Source organism: Capricornis sumatraensis, chromosome 2, assembly GCF_032405125.1.
Source record: "Capricornis sumatraensis isolate serow.1 chromosome 2, serow.2, whole genome shotgun sequence".
NCBI classification, from domain to species: Eukaryota; Metazoa; Chordata; class Mammalia; order Artiodactyla; family Bovidae; genus Capricornis; species Capricornis sumatraensis.
This window is the reverse complement of record NC_091070.1, coordinates 145,006,397-145,028,312: the sequence shown is the minus strand read 5'-3', so window position 1 is coordinate 145,028,312 and position 21,916 is coordinate 145,006,397. Positions and strand designations below refer to the sequence as shown.

The 21,916-nt window shown below is 40.1% G+C and overlaps 1 protein-coding gene across 2 annotated transcripts in view; it reads left to right on the top strand.

The window, feature by feature from the left end:
- Window positions 1–1,607: 1,607 nt before the first annotated feature.
- Window positions 1,608–21,916, top strand: part of PLPPR4 (phospholipid phosphatase related 4) — a 46,614-nt gene continuing 26,305 nt past the window's right edge. Inside the window, exon 1 of one of the 2 annotated variants that reach the window (XM_068965938.1) lies at window positions 1,608–1,822. In XM_068965938.1, coding sequence (XP_068822039.1) covers window positions 1,745–1,822 — 78 coding nt within the window. In that variant the 5' untranslated portion in view covers window positions 1,608–1,744. The remainder of the gene's footprint in view (window positions 1,823–21,916) is intronic. The other variant, XM_068965937.1, reaches the window with a different exon arrangement.

Sequence of the window (21,916 nt, the reverse complement as noted above, 5' to 3'; positions counted from 1 at the left end):
AAGAATTGATGCTTTCGAACTGCGGTGTTGGAGAAGACTCTTGAGAGTTCCTTGGACTGCAAGGAGATCCAACCAGTCAATCCTAAAGGAAATCAACCCTTAATAGTCATTGGAAGGACTGATGTTGAAGCTGAAGCTCCGATACTTAGGCCACCTGATGCAAAGAGCTGACTTATTTGAAAAGACCCTGATGCTGGGAAAGACTGAGGCAGGAAGAGAAGGGGGTGACAGAGGATGAGATGGTTGGATGGCATCACCGGCTCAATGGACATGAGTTTGAGCAAGCTCCAGGAAGATGGTGAAGGGCAGGGAAGCTTGGTGTGCTGCATCCAGGGGGTCAGAGAGAGTCTGGCACAACTGAACAGCTGAAAAATAACAACAAACGAGGGCAGTGCCCTCATGATGGATTAGTGCCCTCATAAGAAGAGACCAGAAAAGTAGCTCTCTTTTTCCTCTAGGCAAGCATACAGCCAAAAAGAGGATCCTCACCACAACCTGATCTTGCTGGCAGCCTGAACTGGCACTTCTAGCTTTCAGAATGGTGAGAAACTGTTGTTTAAACTACCCAGTCTATGTGTTTGCTTGTTTGTTTGTTTTATAGAAGCCCAAACTAAGACAGGCTAGCAATTGGAGTGAGTTGAAAAGTGCGGTGGGAATTGGCTCTCAGATGCTTAATGTGGAGACTTTGAAATGACCAGGGCCATGTAATCCTGGAAGTGGGTTATCTTACTTAGCATAACACAGTATTTTATATTTTTGAGTTTTTTCTCCTCTATATCATTTGACACCTCTGGGTTGCCAAAATAATCCTAAAGATGAGACAAGCCAAGAACATCACCAATAAAGTGAAGGACTTAATTTAGATTGTCAATGGCTGAGAAGTGTCTCCTTTTACGGTGATGACTGTAACATTGACGTGGTTCCGGGGGTGCGATGATGAGGTAAGAGCATAATATCGTGGCTTTGGGGCTATATGAGGATGCCCACACATCCGCCTCCACCAGTGCCTCACCATTCCCAGACAGGCAATAGTGAAAGTTTATCAGCAGGTTAAGTCTGTGTCCTAGGGAGCCAGGGAGTCTCCTAAGCAGAGAATCCTCAGTCGGGGGAAGTCATTCCTGGATGGCAGCCAGCTCTCAGTGAGTTCCCACCACGGCCTACTTTTCAGCATGGGATCTAAGTTTTAATTTCGCGCAGGTGGAGGTCGGTTTTCGCGCTGCGGGTCAGTGCGCAAGAGCTGAGCTTCCGCTCTCTAGCAATCCTGAAGTTAAGAGTTCCTGGAGGGATCCAGGAGGCTTCCCGGGGGGCCGTGGGTGCCTGGTCTCCTCAGCCTCTCTGCTGCAGCATCCAGGGGTGCGTCCCCCTTTGCCGATTCTTGACGTCAAGCCCCGACCGCCACGAAGCCTCGCCAGGGCTGTGGAGAGCAGAGGGAGGGTGGCGGGGAGGGGAAGCCATTGCAGCAACAGCTTGGAGGAAGGAGCTGGACGTCTCCGCCGAGAAAAACCGGGGGTGGCAGCCAGAGCAGAGGAGGCGGAGGACCTGCTCGCTCTGGGAGCCGCTGGGTTGCTGCAAAGAGGGGCGGGGAGAGGCGGGGGCGCTGCCTGCACCGCGCTGGCTCCAGCGGTGCCCGCGGGGAATGTGACATCAGCGGCGCCGGGCGCTTGCGGCTGGAGGAGGCATCTCGCCTTGGCTGCGCTGTGCACACCTCGCCCGGGGGAGGACGCATCCCGGGCAGGCGGCAGGGATGTCGGCGAAGGAGAGGCCAAAGGGCAAAGTGATCAAGGACAGCGTGACCCTCCTGCCCTGCTTTTATTTCGTGGAGGTGAGTTGGCCCAGCGCCTTGGCGTAATGCAGATCCTCCGGGGGCTCCGGAGCCAGTTCGGGTCCCGGGAGGTGTGGAGGCGCAGAGACCGTGCTGGGTGCGCGCTGCTGCCCCCAAATGCCCCCACGCTCCCCTTTCCCCCTAGGTTTCTCGGGATCTTCCCGGAGTGTGCCTGTGAGTGCCCGCCAGCCAGGGCTGGTTGCCAGTAGCGTTGCCACTGCTAGGTGGCCTGCAGACGGGGAGATACCTGTGTGAGTGAGTGTGGGGCTAGTTCCCTGGCCCTCCTGGACGGCCTGTGTGCACAGCGTCGTCCCTGGCCCGGAAGGGCCATGATGCTGATATTTTGGGATTTGTGTCCTCAATCTACGAATACCTGTCTAGACTCTGTGAGCTTTCTCAGGGAGTTCAAATACACAGTCATGCCCTGGGTGTCTGAGGGCTGGGGATGTTTATATAGGATTAGGAATATCGATTGCTTTATTACACAAAAACAAAAACAAAAAGCCCCTCCCCTATTAAAATTACTATGGTGTTCACATCTGCTTCTAAAATTGGGCCCACATCTCTAGGTATCAATCTATTGGCTTTTTTCCATGGTTAACAAAAATTATATGCATATATACATGTATATGTATATTTATGCATATGTATACGTATGTATAATATTTTTAAAATAAATGACATCATCTGATTTTACATGTTTGTACATGTGCATTTATTCTGTGCTGAGCAGTATCACAGATAAGCAGTTAGCATGCAGATATATTCATAATGAGCGTCTAAGTTACCAAAATGCGGTATTTAAGGGAGGAACAATTTATGGGAGGGTTATAAAGATTGACAGGTCCAGTGATTCCATGCACTGTGGTCCATTGCATTAGGAAGGCATTTTTAAGCAAGAGGTTTATTAAATCATAGGTAGAGAAGAGATGTGTTGGATATGTTTAGTGAAATCATATGTTTTTTAAGCATAAAACTATATTCTGTGTAATTAGAGCCTGGATTGCAGAGAGAAGTATAAGACCATTGCTGAATTATAAATATCCTTCCTTGGCTGTCTTTTCAGCCAAATATGGAGGTTTAGCACTTACAAGTACAGATAGTAGATTCTGTATCTGATGATTGTGAGGCTTATCTGTGTTGAGGTATAGTCACTGTTTTGAAACTTGGGAGAAGTGACATTGTTAGATTGTTTGTATAGATAACAGTATACCTGCAAGTTTCTCTTAGGTTTTGCAAATTTTTTTAAAAAATGGTTTCAGGATTAAGAAAGATGTACATGATTTGCATAAGTCTCAGAGAAATGATGGGTGATTCCTTCATCCATGACCCATAGAAAAGAAGGGAAAAAATTGACCTGTTTATTTAAAATAATTAATTGATTCATTTATTTTTGTCCTTTCTCTTTTCACAAGGGATTTTGAGGCCACGGTTTAGATAATTTTGTTGAAAGCTTATGAAGAGTTTTCCCGAGGAAAAAAATGTGGGCACAGAAGATTCCATGATGAACAGGGTAAAGGGATAGAGAGATGAGATCCCTGCCTTCAAGTTAAATCCTGTCAGGCCACTTGTCGCATTGCTAATCCGCTGTGGTTTTGTGCAAAAACACGTTCATTCCCTTCTGGATCTATTACATCTGTCCAGGAGAAATCAGTTAATTGCTGGCTTCTGCCTGCAGGACAGAGCACACCTGAGGTCAGCTAGAATCTGACCGCATTTAGATTGCAGCTGTATGGCTTTGAGGAAAACACTTTCATGAAAGAGGATGCAAACCAGAGAATTAAGGATGTACCTTAAAAGAATCTATGTGTACACTTTTGAGGTGCCTTTAATAGGAGTACACTATCGTTTAATTTAAAATTTTAAAAGTAAAAATGCCTCAAAAGACATTTGAAATATGTTCTCTATGAACAAACATCTCACAAATGTTTGTTCTTTTCCATGAATGGAAACAGCCCAAAATCATTACCTTCACTTTGACCCATTCAGATATCCTCTATGGATTCCCTAGTAGGGCAAGCTATAGAACAATTGCTTGAAAACAATTCATGGAGCCTGGATGTGCACTTATGACATTATGTCTTGAGAGTAACAGATTTCAAAGGAGGAGCCACAGAACTGGATTGCAAATGATCTCTCCGAAATTCATATTCATGATGAACCACTAAAGAGCCTCTCAAAATTGGGAGGAGACATTAGTACAATGATTATTTAAAGAGTAATGGCACTTTGCTTTCCAGCATAGTTTCCCCAGACCTTAGTAATTAAAATGGAAGAACGAAATTGAGTGAGTCTTTCATCACATATCAACCCAAAGCACATATTCAAGTCTTTTCTGTTACGTCAGACAATAATGTCAGGAATAAAAAGGTAAAAAAGACCAGAAGTTGAGGAGAAAATGGGACCTAAGAATTAAGTTAGGTTCCTACCATATCCCATACAAAAATAAATTCCAGATAGACCAATAATTTAAATTTTAAGAAATGGCTAAAAACTAAGCAGTAATAATAGCATAACCATATATTTTTTTAGATTTTACAGTGTGAAAGACCTTTCTTAACATATAACTAAAGTCAGAAATAATATAGGAAAAGACTAACACATTTTCCTACCATCCCAAATAAAGTTTCTCTATAACAGAAGATAAGTTTTAGAGAAAAAGTCTCTGGGTCTCAAGTCAGTGATACCATGGACAATTTAAACTTTGTCTTTCTTCTTGGAGTTCAGGCTGTTTTAAATTGCTATTCATGATAGGCATTAAATATGAAAAAACTAGATCTTCCTTGGTAGCTCAGTTGGTAAAGAATCCACCTGCAATGCAGGAAACCCGGGTTCGATTCCTGGGTCAGGAAAATCCCCTGGAGAAATGAAAGGCTACACACTCCAGTATTCTCAGGCTTCCCTGGTGCCTCACATGATAAAGAATCTGCCTGAAATGCAGGAGACCTGGGTTCGATCCCTAGGCTGGAAAGATGCCCTGGAGGAAGGCATGACAACCCACTCCAGTATTTTTGCCTGGAGCATCCCCATGGACAGAGCAGCCTGGGTCCCTGGGGTCACGAAGAGTCAGACACGGCTGAGCCATTAAGCACAGCACAGCACATGAAGAAACTAACTAGGGAAGTGAAGAACAACATTCATTCCAACCAGAAGGGGGCTGAAATCAGGCTAAACTGAACTATGGCCAGAAAGCCTGGTCTGATAGACAGGCTGACCTGGTTCATATACCACCTGTTCTACATACTACTTGGATAATTCTGGCCAAGGTACTTCTCTCATCCTCAATTTCTACATATGTGATAAAAATTATATGATATGACATAACTATGTTTATTCATATGTACTAGAAATTATAATATCCATGTATCTTAGAAAATATTATGCAGTTAAAGCATGAAATATACCAGCTATCATACCTGAGCTAGAATATGCACTCAGGATGTATCAGGTGCTTTTGCATGGTGACAGGGTATAGAAATTATATCCTATATACAGGCTGAGGTACTCAGTAAAATCAAGTAATCATGTCTCAGGTGATGTCCAAACTTGATGGTAAGCAAATGGTAAATTAATGGATAGAATTCATTTTTTCTTACATTTTTGGTTTATGCTGCCAATTGTTTATGCTGATAAAGGGGTTTATGGTTGACACTAATTAAATATACCAATATTACATGTTAATTTGAAAAACAGAAATGATTTCCAACATGGTACCTCACTTTATGAACATGTTTGACAATTCAATTTTGCACTGTTTAATTTGGAAAGAGAAAAGTCAAGTTATGAAAGGCACTTTAAAACATGCATACCCTAGGCCTTATCAGGTTAAACAGAAAAGCAGGTGAAAAGGAACATTCCACTGAAGAAAAGGTTTCTCTTGCCTTTAAAGTTCCAAAGCCCTCTCCAAGCAATGGTTGTATCACTTACAGTGCAATTGCAGCCAGCAGCACACCTCAAATTAATAAAAGGTGTTGTAGCTTAGGAACCCAATATTATACATGAGAAGGCTGGTTGTGTGCCTAATTCATTCCCTTTATGCAGTGCTTAACAATGGTTCCACCTGTGCTCAGACTCACAATTTTGTTCTCATTAGTCATCCTTTTCCAAGATATGAGTTCACATTGACTCAGTATCTACTATAAACAAATGACAAATTAACCTTGAAACCAAAAGTTGCAAGTTCTTAATAAATAAATGGGGAAAAGATTCTCTATCCTTTGAATGTGAAATAACTACCTGAAGCCAATTCAAAATATTTTAAAGATGACAGGCTTGAAATCATATAGAAAATTTTCGCTAATTGAATATTGTACTTAATGGATATGTTTCAGGATTTTGTTAATGCAGGTTAGTTACTATAGTTTAAATCAATATCTAGACATTGTGTTCAGGAGTAAAAGCCATCATTTCTCTGTTAGTGTCCTGCCTGAAGAAGTTCAAAAGGCCTTTGTTTAAGCAAGCAAAGATACCCTGGTTAGTTCAGTCTGAACATCATGCCTAGACATTATTGTGTCTTGACAGAACCTTCATATGTTTTTATGTTTTTCCTCACTGGAAAGTGTCCACTGTATCTTAATTGTAGCAAACATTAATTCATAAGATTTCTGTTTAGCTCAAAATCTATGTGAAAATTTTATAACTCACACGATCTTCCTTGGAAATATAGCTAGCTGATTTCCTTTTACATAAACTTTAGCATCAGCAGGAAGTACAAAATGACAACATTTCTGCATCGCACATACCAAAATAGTAGTTGTAGAATTTTTCCCTTTTCAGCGTGGCATAGGTGGTCCACTCAAAGAAGCAGAAACCCTACCAAGAGAGACAAGCTGACAAATCTTTCTTCCTTTTTTAAAGTTACAGTGCAGAGTCCTTTGGTGAAAAACGAAAAGGAAATAGAGACAATAATAGAGTCCTGGGTTTTAGAGACACTAAATGAGGACATTTCCACAAATACTGAAACTAGGTCTGAACATAGAACCAACTGTTAGGGAATCCTATACTATTCCTAGGTTGCTCCACTTTATGGTCAAGTCACTCATAGTAATCCCTGTCCTAGTAAGGAAAAAAATGGGTGCCTTCTACCAACCTTAAAGGGATGTTAATAATAATGATAATAATAATAAGGAATAGTCGATTTCAAGCCTCCTTTAGATTACAGACTCTATGTATACATTATCTTTAATCCTGAGAAGTACTTTAAATGGTAGTATGATTTGTATTTAGGTAGTATCAAGAAGGGGCTTCCCTGGTAGCTCAGCTGGTAAAGGATCTGCCTGCAATGCAGGAAACCCCAGTTCGACTCCTGGGTCAGGAAGATCCCCTGGAGAAGGGATAGGCTGCCCACTCCAGGGTTCATGGGCTTCCCTGGTGGCTCAGACAGTAAAGAATCTGCCTGCAATGCAGGAGACCTGGGTTTGATCCCTCGGTTGGGAAGATCCCCTGGTGCAGGGCGTGACAACCCACTCCAGTATTCTTGCCTGGAGAATCCCCATGGATAGAGGAGCCTGGCAGGCTATAGTCTGTGGGGTCACAGAGGGTTGGACATGACTGAGCGATGAAGCACAGCATAGCAAGAAGGCATTATTATCCGTATTTTTTAAATCAATATATTGTAACTCAAAGAGCTAAATGTCTTTCTGGGGACACAGCAGTTAAGTGAAGAGCCACGATTTGGGTGCTTGTCCATCTTCCTCTTGCATTACCATCACCCCCAGTCTACCTCACAATGACTCTAATAATGCTAACCTTAATGAGGGAGTGGGTTGGGGAGACCTCTTCTGTGACTTGGCTAGCTTTGTGATCTTGGAAGTCATGTGTGTGGATGATGTCTTGTGGGGGTTCTACTCTGTGGAACAGAGTTTTCTCTTCATTTAGCTACTGAACTTGGCTTTGACAGTGTTATCTTCTGCAGAGAGCAACTGGTTTAATTCTAACACAGATGTGTAGATGGCACAGGGGCTGTCTACCCAAAAAGATGCTTCCTTTGGGAAAGCACAGGTGGTACCCTTGAGACTCCTGTGAAGGAAGAGTGAACATGGAGCTTTGGGTAGACTGAGAGGGCAGAGTCGGAATTTTTTTAAAAATTTAGAAAAATAGATTGTGTATGTCTATGAGAATAAAATCCCATGGATGGAGGAGCCTGGTAGGCTGCAGTCCATGGGGTCACTAAGAGACTGAACGACTTCACTTTTACTTTTCACTTTCATGCATTGGAGAAAGAAATGGCAACCCACTCCAGTATTCTTGCCTGGAGAATCTCAGGGACAGAGGAGCCTAGTGGGCTACCGTCTATGGGGTCGCACAGAGTCGGACACGACTGAAGTGACTTAGCAGCTTAGCAGCATGAGAATGATAAAGCACAGAGGAAAGAATTCCTCATAGAAGAGAAATGGAGGGAGGTTAGACCAAGGAGGATTAGGAGAAAAGGCATGTGAAGGCAATGGACATTGAATCTGTGAGCAAGCCACGGGGATTCCTCTAGGGGATTGAGTTGTCTAAACTGGTTTGTTAAATAAAAAGCATTAAGGGTGCAATTTTTAGTGTTTACTTTGGGAATCTGTTACGAATATTATCACAAAGATTTCTTCCCTTCATGTGTATACATCACAGGCTATTTCTCATGCAACGTATTAACAACAAAATGTGAGGAAATGTCTCATTGTTGAATTAGGTCTAATAAAGTCATGTACTCCCAGAACACTTGGTTTGAGTCTCCTATCACAAATGAGAAAACTGTGGCTTGAAAAGGTTAACTGAGTTACCTAAAAACACTATGGTTAATATCAGACAAGAATACAGCCTGTCTCCCCACTGCTGTTCTCGTGCTCCTCTCTGATTATACTATTTCTAGAATTCCTTACATTACAGAGTTTCCCTCTGGATAATAACACAATATAGGTCATTATAATTCTATACATGAACAAATTGTGTTCACTTTTTGAACTTTATGTCTAAATACCTTTACATATTTCATATCACATTGCATTAGCAAGTTAAAGCAATTATGAAAGGATCTTCTGCTTTTCCAAATTGTTAGGCTTGTTGAAAAGCATGTTTACAGCTAAAAATCATAAAATTGTAAGTGATGCTTTTATTTCTCATTGCCTAATTGTCTACTTATCATTTCACAATGACTTCTCTGGACATGATGAGGTCTCTGACAGACAGGAAAGGAAAGTGGAAACATTGAAAGGAGTGAGGATATAATTTACAATATCAGTGACAAAATAACTGAATTTTCTTTACAGTTTGTTGATTTTTAGTCTCTAAGATATGTCAGACTCTTTGCAACCCCATAGACTGCAGCAAGCCAGGCTTCCCTGTCCATCACCAACTCCCGGAACATACTAAATTCATTTCCATTGAGTAGTGTTGCCATCCAACCATCTCATCCTCTGTCACCCCCTTCTCCTCCCACCTTCAATCTTTCCCAGCATCAGGGTCTTTTCAAATGAGTCACTTCTTCTTATCAAGTGTACAAAGTATTTGAGTTTCACCTTCAGCATGAGTCCTTCCAATGAATATTCAGGACTGATTTCTTTTAGGATTAAATGGTTTGGTCCTTGGACTTGCAGTCCAAAGAACTCTCAAGAGTGTTCTCCAACACTATAGTTCAAAAGCATCAGCTCTTCAGTGTTCAGCTTTCTTTATAGTCCAACTCTCACATCCAACCATAGCTTTGACTAGACAGACCTTTGTTGGCAAAGTAATGTCTGCTTTTTAATATGCTGTCTAGGTTGGTCATAGCTTTCCTTCCAAGGAGCAAGCATTTTTTAAGTTCATGGCTGCAGTCACCATCTGCAGTGATTTTGGAGCCCAAGAAAATAAAGTCTCTCATGGTTTCATTGTTTCCCCATCTATTTGCCTTGCAGTGACGGGACCAGATGCCATGATCTTGGTTTTCAGAATGTTGAGTTTTAAGCCAACTTTTTCACTTTCCTCTTTCATTTTCATCAAGGGGCTCTTTAGGTCTTCTTCGCTTTCTGCCATAAGGGTGGTGTCATCTGCACATCTGAAGTTATTGATATTTCTCCCAGCAATCTTGATTCCAACTTGTGCTTCATCCGGCCTGGCATTTCGTATGATGTACTCTGCATGTAAGTTAAATAAGCAGGGTGACAATATACAGCCTTGATGTTCTCCTTTCCATTTGGAACCAGTCTGTTGTTCCATGTCCAGTTCTAACTGTTGCTTCCTGACCTGCATCCAGATTTCTCAGGAGGCAGGTAAGGTTGTCTGGTATTCCTACCTCCAAGTTTTCCACAGTTTGTTGTGATCCACAGTCAAAGGCTTTGACGTAGTCAGTAAAGCAGACGTTTTTCTGGAACTCTCTTGCTTTTTGATGATCCAATGGATGTTGGCAATTTGATCTCTGGTTCCTCTGACTTTTCTAAATCCAACTTGAACATCTGGAAGTTCTCGATTCACATACTCTTGAAGCCTGCCTTGGAGAATTTTGAGCATTACTTTGGTAGCATGTGAGATGAGTGCAATTGTGTGGTAGTTTAAGCATTCTTTGGCATTGCCTTCCTTTGGGATTGGAATGAAAACTGACCTTTTCCACTTCTGTGGCCACTGCTGAGTTTTCCAAGTGTGCTGGCATATTGAATGCAGCACTTTCACAGCATCATGATTTAGGATTTGAAACAGCTCAACTGGAATTCCATCACCTCCACTAGCTTTGTTCATAGTGATGCTTTCTAAAGCCCACTTGACTTCACATTTCAGGATAGCTGGCTCTAGGTGAGTGATCACACCATCGTGGTTATCTCAGTCATGAAGATCTTCTTTGTATAGTTCATCTGTATATTCTTGCCACCTCATCTTAATATCTTCTGCTTCTGTTAGGTCCATGCCATTTCTGTCTTTTATTGTGCTCATATTTGCATGAAATCGTCCCTTGGTATCTCTAACTTTCTTCATGAGATCTCTAGTCTTTCCCATTCTATTGTTTTCCTGTTTCTTTGCATTGATCACTGAGAAAGGTTTTCTTATTTCTCCTTGCTAGTATTTGGAACTCTGCATTCAGATGGGTATATCTTTCCTTTTCTCCTTTGCCTTTTGCTTCCCTTCTTTTCACAGCTATTTGTAAGGCCTCCTCAGAAAACCACTTTGCCTTTTTGCATTTCTTTTTCTTGGGATGGTCTTGATCACTGCCTGCTGTACAGTGGTGTCATGAACCTCCATCCATAGTTCTTCAGGTGCTCTGTCTATCAGATCTAGTCCCTTAAATCTATTTGTCACTTCCACTGTATAATTGTAAGGGATATGATTAGGTCATACCTGTATGGTCTAGTGGTTTTCCCTGCTTTCTTCAATTTAAGGCTGAGTTTGGCAAGGAGTTTATGATCTGAGCCACAGTCAGCTCCAAGTCTTATTTTTGCTGACTGTGTAGAGCTTCTCCATCTTTCGCTGCAAAGAATATAATCAATCTGATTTCTGTGTTGGCCGTCTGGTGATGTCCATGTGTAGAGTCTTCTCTTGTGTTTTTGGAAGAGGGTGTTTACTATGACCAGTGCATTCTCTTGACAAAACTCTGTTAGCCTTTGCCCTGCTTCATTTTGTACTCCAAGGCCAAATTGGCCTGTTACTGCAGGTATCTCTTGACATCCTACTTTTGCATTCCAGTCCCCTATAATGAAAAGGACATCTTTTTTGGGTGTTAGTTCTAGAAGGTCTTGTAGGTCTTCATAGAACTGTTCAAGTTCAGCTTCTTCACCATTACTGGTTCCAGACATAGACTTGGCTTACTGAGATATTGAATGGTTTGTCTTGGAAACGAACAGAGATCATTCTGTCATTTTGGAGATTGTATCCAAGTACTGCATTTCAGACTCCTTTGTTTACTATGATGGCTACTCCATTTTTTCTAAGGGATTCTTGCCCACAGTAGTAGATATAATGGTCATCTGAGTTAAATTCACCCATTCCAGTCCATTTTAGTTCACTGATTCCTAAAATGTTCATATTCAGTCTTGCCACCTCCTGTTTGGCCACTTCCAATTTGCTTTGATTCGTGGATCTAACATTCCAGGTTCCTATGCAGTACTGCTCTTTACAGCATCAGACTCTGTTTCCATCACCAGTCATGTCCATAACTGGGTTTTGTTTTTGCTTTGGCTCCATCTCTTCATTCTTTCTGGAGTTATTTCTCCACTTATCTCCTGTAGCATACTGCGCACCTACTGGACTGGGGAGTTCATCTTTCAGTATCCTATCTTTTTGCCTTCTCATGCTATTCATGGGGTTCTCAAGGCAAGAATACTGAAGTGGTTTGTCATTCCTTTCTCCAGTGGACCTCGTTTTGTCAGAGCTCTACACCAAGACCTGTCCATCTTGGATGACCCTACACTTCATAGCTCATAGTTTCATTGAGTTAGACAAGGCTGTGGTCCATGTGATCAGTTTGGTTAGTTTTCTGTGATTGTGGTTCATTCTGTCTGCCCTCTGATGGAGAAGGGTAAGAGGCTTGTGGAAGCTTCCTGATGAGAGAGACTGACTGAGGGGGAAACTGGGTCTTGTTCTGATGGTCAGGGCCATGCTCAGTAAATCTTTAATCCAATTTTCTATTGATGGGTGGGGCTGTGTTTCCTCCCCGTTGTTTGACCTGAGGCCAAACTATGGTGGAGGTAATGAAAATAATAGGACCTCCTTGAAGAGGTCCCATGCAGGCATGTCACACTCAGTACCCCTGATTCTGCAGCAGACCACTGTTGACCCATGCCTCCACCGGAGACTCGTGGACAATCACGGGCAAGTCTGGGTCAATCTCTTGTGAGATCATTGCTTCTTTTTCCTGGGTCCTGGTGCACCCAAGGTTCTAGTGTGCCCTCCAAGAGTCTGTTTCCCCGTCCTGTATAAGTTCTGGCAGCTCTATGGTGCGTTTAACGGTGACCTCCTCCAAGAGGCCTTATGCCATGCCCAGGTCAGCTGCACCCAGAGCCCCTGCCCCTGTGGTGGGCCACCACCGACCTATACCTTCTCAGGAGACACTCAAACACAGTTCTGGTCAGTCTCTGTGGGGTCTCTGGGTTCTTGTGCTCACAAGGGTTGTTGAGATGCCCTCTGAGCATCTCTAGTGGGTAAAGGATTTGATTCTAAATTTGATTTTACCCCTCCTATCGTCTTGCTGTAGCTACTTCTTTGCCCTTGGACATGGAGGTGTTTTTTTTTTTTGATGGGATCTAACATTCTCCATTTGATGGTTGTTCAGTAGCGAGTTGTAGTTTTGGAGTTCTCGCAGAAGAGCACAATTCCTTTGCACAATTCCGTCTACTTTGCCATCTTATGCCACAAAAAAACTGAATGCCAAGAAGGAACCCTTCCTGCTCACACCTCCCAGGGACACCTTGGGCCTGGTTTTGAAATCAAGATGGCTTCTGTACATTCTGCTAAAACTGACATTAGGCCATTTAGGTACAAATTAAAGAGAAGAGGAAATAAAGGTAATGAAAATCAATGTATTTTCAGGAAAAGGTGAACAAGTTATCAGTACATTTAATGGACAGTTGTTTGTGAGTAATAACCATGGAAATATGTGTGGATGTATGGTCTGCAATTTAATGTCCTCACCAAAGCCTGTGCTCTAGGAATGCTTTGGTGGTAAAATCATCATTTAATTAAGTTCTATTCATGCCTCAGAAACTGGGCCTTCATGGATGGTCTAAAAGAGATCATTCTTATATTAAAGATACTCCAAAGTGGGTGCCAAAGTATAATAGCAGAGTGTATTCTGTTTGTACTTTTATGAAAATTCATTTATTCATTTAATCAATACTTATTGATTGTTTATTATATGCTTTTTGGTTAAATTAATGGAAATAATATGGAATCACTACTGGCATACCTTCTAATCTATAGTAGAATTTCAATAAAGTTCTATTGAATGGATGGAGTAAAATAAGACTAATAGTTATGAACATAATTGTTTTTCTTAACTTTCTTTTCTCAGCCAGTGGTGACATTTGTATATGAAAAAGTTGTGATGAAGGTTAAGATTGAATCATTCTCTAAGATCTCTAAGTCCTCATTCTTAATTATATTTTTGCTCATTTATGATCTGGAGCATACCTACAGATTATTTGAGATTTGCAACTTCAAAGAGAGGCATATTTAAACAAAGAACTTGTAGTTTTAATTTTCATAGAAAATTATTTGATATAAAGTGCACATGCCAGCAAAGGCATTTTTTTTATTGTTGCTTTGGGAGAATAAATTATTAGAATTATTAGTAATAAAATGTGTTTCTTTGTGAGATATACTTTTATCCCATATTAGATTTTATTTCTTTTATATATTTTGTTCATAATTTGACTTTTTGGTGCATCTCACAATGAAACACATAACAATCATACTTAATTTAATCATACCCTTAGGATGTTGGAAAATTAAAGTTATTAATGTCCCACATTAACAGCCCCCCTTCGATATCTCTTATTCATCAACCCCTTTTATAGATATATTTAAGTAAATAAGGTCTTAAGCAGCCTTGGAAAGATTTTAATCCTGAAGGTTGGCCTATAATGTGCATTTAAATATGATCTAAGAGTCAGACATGACTTAGCAACTGAGCAACAACAATTATATAGGAGACAAATTTGAAAAGACAGTGGCTAATGATATATTGCTGAATTATCATCTCCCAGAGTAGATTAGATCCCTTCTCTGGATAACTTATGGATTGAATGAAATATATCAGGCACATGGTATACACTCAATAACCATTTGCTAGATAAACTAATTAGTTACTACATAATATAAAACATAAACTTTTATAGTCCTTAAATAAAATGGTTTATTTGTAACAGCGTGGATGTACCTAGACATTATCATTTTAAGTGAAGTAAGTAACAAAAGAAAGATAAATACCATATGACATCACTCATTTGTGGAGTCTAAAAAAAAATGTACAAATGAACTAATTTACAAAACAGAAATAGACTCATAGACCACAAACTTATGGTTACCAAAGGGGATAGCTGAGTGAAGGGAGATAAACTAGGAGTTCGGGATTATTAGATGCACACTACTATATATATAATCAACAACAAAGACCCACTCTATACCACAGGGGACTGTATTCAGTACCTTGTAATAACCTACAATGGAAAATAATCTGGAAAAGAACACACACACACACACATATAATTGAGTCGCTTTGCTGTACACCTGAAACTAGCACCATATTATAAACTACCTATACTTCAATTTTAAAAATGGTTAAAGAAAATGGTGGAAACTACATTTTGAATAAACTTTGAAGTTAGTATGACATAAAATGTTTTAAGGACAAATTTGATACTTAACTTAGTAAACAACTCAAAAGAAGTAGTTTACAAATATTGATGTCTCAAAGTCAATAATTTATGTGTATATAACTTAAGATTGTCACATTAAATATCAAAATCAGAATTTTGTTTCTCTTATTCCATATCTCAAATACAGAGCTTTTAGTTAATTTTATTACTCTGACATCATTGAATATTTTTTCCACTTTTTCATTACCTCCTATTTCATTTGATATTAAGACATATGTGTTGGATCCCAAAATACTATGTGTTCTTTTATTAAACTATTCAGGTCCAAATATATATGTTTTTTCTATATGAATAAAATGATTACACTAATAGTTAAAATATTATTTGAAAGTGAAGGTGAAGTCAGTCAGTTGTGTCTGACTCTTCATGACCCCATGGACTATATAGCCTGCCAGGCTCCTCCATCCATGAGGTTTCCCAGGCAAGAACTGGAGTGGGTTGCCATTTCTTTCTCCAGGGGATCTTCCTGACCCAGGGATTGAACACAGGTCTTCCGCATTGCAGACAGACTCTTTACTGTGTGAGCCACCAGGGAATCAAAAAATACTATTTAATCAAAAATTACTATTTAATCTGAGTTTATGAAGATCTTACTTTTTTTAGGAGTACCACTCACAGCAGAAATTGTATGATGACATACATAGTATACAAAGAAAAAATGTGCATTATATTAATTTATTTTCTGCTATTTCTCAATTTCTGCTGGAGAGTAAGGTCAGTGGTAAAAATTTTTAGCAAGAGGGAGTTGGCATACAAACATGAACTCAAATACTAGATTTCTTCATTTTATAATCTAGTTAACAAACTGTATAATGTTGTAGAAACCATGTGATACTTCTGTGTTTCAGTTACCTCATCTGTAAGATGGGGATAGTAATAGTACCTTCATCAGATGGGTGTTTTGAAGATCAGATGAATTCAGAAATGTAAAAGTATGAACTTTAAATGATACCTGTCAAATATTAGTAGCACTAAGTTGTGATTTATACTCATGTTTTTAAAAGACAGGTATATGTTCTATGGGCAAAGAAATTATAGCTGTCAAGGCTATGGTTTTTCCAGTGGTCATGTATGGATGTGAGAGTTGGACTGTAAAGAAAGCTGAGGGCCAAAGAATTGATGCTTTTGAACTGTGGTGTGGGAGAAGACTCTTGAGAGTCCCTTGGACTGCAAGGAGATCCAACCAGTCCATCCTAAAGGAAATCAATCCTGGGTGTTGACTGGAAGGACTGATGTTGAAGCTGAACTCCAACATTTTCGCCAGCTGATGCGAAGAGCTGACTCACTGGAAAAGACCCTGATGCTGGGAAAGATTGAGGGCAGGAGGAGAAGGGGATGACAGAGAATAAGAGGGTTGGATGGCATCACCGACTCTGTGGACATGGGCTGGGTAAACTCTGGGAGTTGGTGATGGACAGGGAGGCCTGGTGTGCTGCGGTTCATGGGGTCACAAGGAGTCGGACATGACTGAATGACTGAACTGAACTGAAGAAAATATTTGAAAGCAGTTACTTTTAAGAATTGAAAGACAGGTTTCCAGCCTCAGGTCTTAGTCTCAAATTAGCTTTAAAGAACAAAATGCTTTCCAAGACAGTACATATACTTGTGTAATTATGTAAGAGGAGCAAATCAGAACCTGAGGTTAAAGCTGGTGACTACAAACTTAGTTCAGTTCAGTTCAGTTCAGTCGCTCAGTCATGTCCGACTCTTTGCGACCCCATGAATCACAGCATGCCAGGCCTCCCTGTCCATCACCAACTCCCGGAGTTCACTCAGACTCACCTCCATCGAGTCCATGATGCCATCCAGCTATCTCATCCTCTGTCATCCCCTTCTCCTCCTGCCCCCAATCCCTCCCAGCATCAGAGTCTTTTCCAATGAGTCATCACTTCGCATGAGGTGGCCAAAGTACTGGAGTTTCAGCTTTAGCATCATTCCTTCCAAAGAAATCCAAGGGCTGATCTCCTTCAGAATGGACTGGTTGGATCTCCTTGCAGCCCAAGGGACTCTCAAGAGTCTTCTCCAACATCACAGTTCAAAAGCATCAATTCTTTGGCACTCAGCCTTCTTCACAGTCCAACTCTCACATTCATACATGACTACTAGAAAAACCATAGCCTTGACTAGACAGACCTTAGTCGGCAAAGTAATGTCTCTGCTTTTGAATATGCTATCTAGGTTGGTCATAACTTTCCTTCCAAGGAGTAAGCATCTTTTAATTTCATGGCTGCAGTCACCATCTGCAGTGATTTTAAGCCCCAAAAAATAAAGTCTGACACTGTTTCCACTGTTTCCCCATCTATTTCCCATGAAGTGATGGGACCGGATGCCATAATCTTCATTTTCTGAATGTTGAGCTTTAAGCCAACTTTTTCACACTTCTCTTTCACTTTCATCAAGAGGCTTTTTAGTTCCTCTTCACTTTCTGCCATAAGGGTGGTGTCATCTGCGTATCTGAGTACTCCAATCTTCATGCTAGATCAATATTCAGGTGATAAAACAACCTGCATAATAAAAGAATCCTGCTTTGCAGGCTTGTTCTTTACCAGCTGAGCCACAAGGGAAGCCCAAGAATACTGGAGTGGGTAGCCTATCCCTTCTGCAGTGGATCTTTCTGACCCAGGAATCGAACCAGGTCTCCTGCATTGCAGGCAGATTCTTTACCAACTGAGCTATCAGGGAACCCCAATAAAACAAGCACATACCATTATTTAAACTTTACTGTTAGATCACAGTGATTTTAACTAGTCTTTTTAGATCTGTAAAGATATAATTTATATTTGGGCATGAAGATATAAGGGGTCTTCCCTGGTGGCTGAGTGGTAAAGAATCCACCTGCCAAGCAGGAGACCCAGGTTCAATCACTGTCAGGAAGATCCCCTGGAGAAGGAAATGGCAACCCACTCCAGTACTCTTGCCTGGAGAATCCCATGGACAGAGGAGCCTGGCGGGCTACAGTCCACTGGATTGCAAACAGTCGGACACAACTTAGTGACAGACTTCACTTTTCATAAAGACATACAATACATTTTCCTCCTTAAACCTAACATATATATTGGATTTGTTCTCTCTTTCCTATCAATTACCATTATTATTTGAAGCACTCAATTTGAGTTTCTTGTGTTCTGTAATGTTGAAAAGAAATTATTAGAATTCTAGAAATTCACAGTAGGAGCATTTTCTACAGTAGAAGTAAACAAGGGTCTTTTAACTCGGGGGTTTTTCTTTAGTCAAGTTGACTACACTTATAAGAACCATGTAAACATTGACATCTCTATTTAAATCATCCACATATGCATTAATTTGGTACATCAAGTTTACCCAGTATGGCAGGTCCTCCTGTAACACTAGGCCCTTTGGATAGAGAAGTGAATGGGATCATTTCCCTGCTCTCAGGATCTCTTATTGAGTAAGAGAGAAAAGTAAAGGAACTGCCATCCCAAATGACAATTGCTATGTCAGAGGCATTCACTGGGCCATCTCTGTGCAGTTAGAGAAAGTGATCCAAAGGAAACACGATAGGAAAGCATCTGGGGAGCTTGAAATGTGCCAATTCCTGGTATCTTGTATTTGAGTCATTTGCTATGGAAAATAAAAGTGAAGATGAAAGTCGACAATGTCCAAGATATAATTAAAGTTCTTAAGATATTAAAAAAAAAAATTAGAGAAAACTGAACAGGAAAAAAAATAATCAAGACCTTAGAATACCATATAATTAAGAGCATGATTCAAAAGTGCCTGGCACCCCTTTGCTCTGGGTGTCATTAAACCTCTTGTACACATGGCCATCTTGAACTTCTGTCCTCTGATCTGGCATTTCCACTGAAGCCTGCGGCTATTCTTTCCTGAAAAGCACCAGAATAGTGCCAGATGGCCGTGGTGACATGTACCAAAGTAGCAGCAGGGTGTAATGGGACTCATGCTTCCAGGAATTTAACAGATTGGGTTCCTACAATTGGCCTGTACTTAGAATCCAGACATGGTGTTCACCTTATCTTGAGCAGGGTCTTCATCTTAAAGTTTCTCTTAAATTCCCAGAAAACTTATGGGAAAATGTTTAAATAAAAAGTCAATATATTCTTTTTATTTTTATTTTTTTAAGAAGAAATGCTCAGTATATTTTTTTCTGAAACAAAATGAAGAGAGCTCTAGTAAAGATAGATACCAGATTTGCTCAAAAGAAGCAGTTTTCATGTTTGAGTGATAAAAAATCGGCAGAGAAACTGTGAAGAGTATTTAAGCATTGAGAGCAAGGGGGAGCGTTTTCATACTGCACATTTCCTCTGCAACACCCTCTTCCCATTTGGGAATTTCAGCCATTGTAGCAATGTCGAGAAGGAAAGCAGTTTGAAACCCAGGAACAAAGCAGTTTAGAGCGTTTTTCCTACACTTCTTAGGCAGGAATCTGGGTGATCCCCTTTACCTGCTTTGTGACCATTGGCCAGTTTAGGTGACCTCTCTCAGTTTTCTCATCTGTAAATTGGGGAGACCAATAGATGGTATATAGGGTTGCGGAACTGAATGCAGCAGTCTATTATAGAACTAGCCTAGTATCTTTCACCTAGGGCCTCAACACATTCTATGTACTACTAAGAAGCTGTCCATGTTTTCTGTTTATTTAATAGTAATATCCTGATTTCTTTCAATTAAATTCGGCAAGCATTTTATTGGACACCCAAAATTTTCAAAGCACTGTGTGAATTACAAAGGTCTTACTTTGTAGTACCAGATCTTAAGACAAAGGCTGATAATAAATAACTATAATCCAAGACAGACTAACAGGTCCTACAATAAAGATATACATAAGCACATGAGGCAAAATCTTCAGTTCTGAATGGAGACCATGAGGGACGTTTCAGGGAGAAAAAAGTTATGTGATCTCAGTTTCTACGAGGATAGTTTTTATGGGAAGCAAATGTGAAAATGTAAATCAGAGGCTTGAACATGTCTGTCTGGGACATAAGTGTAAGGGGATCATAAGTGTCTGTGGTTGAGCAGGTGAAGAGTAGGTACAGAGCACAATTAAACAAGAAAGGCAGATGGAAGTTGTAATATGAAAGATCATGTATAATACAAAAGGTTATTCTGGGAAATTTGCATTTTATTTTGTAATTAGTATGGAATCATGAAAGGCATGATTAGAGGTGAATTCCAGAAAAATTAGACTTGAAGTATTATGGAGGATGAAACAAATTATAGAGAATAGAGGTAAGAAAAAATCTAATACATTATTATGTGGTAGTAAGAGTATAAAAGAAGTGTGAGGGATGATTTTTACATCATGGCAGCACATACAGAATTTTAGATCTAGATGACAATATTAGAAGCCCCCCATTTCAGTGATGACAGATAAGGCCTAGAAAGTTTAAGTGACCTGCTCCAAATCCCAGAAGCTGTGTATGTGCTCAGTTCCTCAGTTGTGTCTGACTCTTTGGGAACCCATGGACTGTAGCCCACCAGACTCCTCTGTTCATGGGATTGTCCCAACAGGGATACTGGAGTGGGTGCCATTTCCTTCCCCAGGGGATCTTCCCAACCCAGGGACCAAAACTTCATCTCCTGCATGGCAGGTGGGTTCTTTACCACTGAGCCACCAGGGAAGTCCAAAAGCTAGTGGAATAATTGAGGGAAGAAACTGAATTTTTCTGGTCCTGAGGTCAGCATTGATTTCCCTCAGTCACACTGTCCTGTTTTAATTTGTATCAATGTATGTCATTGATATAAGCCACATCCATTCTATTTGTGAAAACTTGTTTAGATTTCTAGACCTTGAATACGTTATAGACACATTCTGACCTACTCTTAATGACGTTACAAGTGTTACTATGCTTTTCATGATCTATATTCTTGAGGTTCATTATAGTTAACCTAAATATGCTACAATTATGTTGAAGATAAACCATAAAGCCCTATACTATATTACTAGATATTATTATTTTCAGTATTTAAAGGAAATATTTATCTCTATTAACTATAAGGCAAAAATGCTAAGGAATATCATTAAAGGTTGCACTATAGGAAGTGGAAAAGTCTATCACTGTGTGTTGACCTATGACCACATTCTTATTGGCCACCAGTTTTAATAAAATTACTTTCATATATTCATTTCATATTTCTTCCATTTTGAATTCCATTTGAATAGAATGTGTGTTTTAAGTTTCATATTTTGTATGACTGGGGGATACTTGAATTGATTCAGAGTCTGACATTTAAAATTTGTTATTAAATAAAAATGTTCTTTTTCTCTTAAATTATCTCTTGCATATAAGTGGTGTGAATATACTCAATTATATTCTTTGATTCTTGTGACATTATTTGTATCAAAACCAAGTTAATTTAAGTTTGAAGTTTCCTGTTCAAGTGGTGCTTTTCAAAACTAAAGGTAATGGTGTTCAAATCATCCTGTATCAATGACATGAAGCTTTCTCCATGCAACTTTGGACTCTCTTTAGACCCAGATTGGCATCTTACTCTCTTCTTGGTATTTTGATAACTGAGAGGCATCTCAGTTTGAATATTTCCAAAACAAAGCCTTAGGTTCCTCCTAGTTAAGCTTCTCCCAGCCTTCCTTATCCTAGTAAATGACACCCCCTAGCCCAATCACTCAAGCCTCCAATCCTTAAAATCAACCTTTATTGTTTTCTTTTCAATAACCAGCTCATCAACAAGCCCTGTCATTTTTGTCTCTAGGGTCATATCCAGAATCTGCCAGCATCTCTTTGTCTCGGTGTTGTGTGCTATGTCTTATGCTAAGTCGCTTCGGTGGTGTCCACCT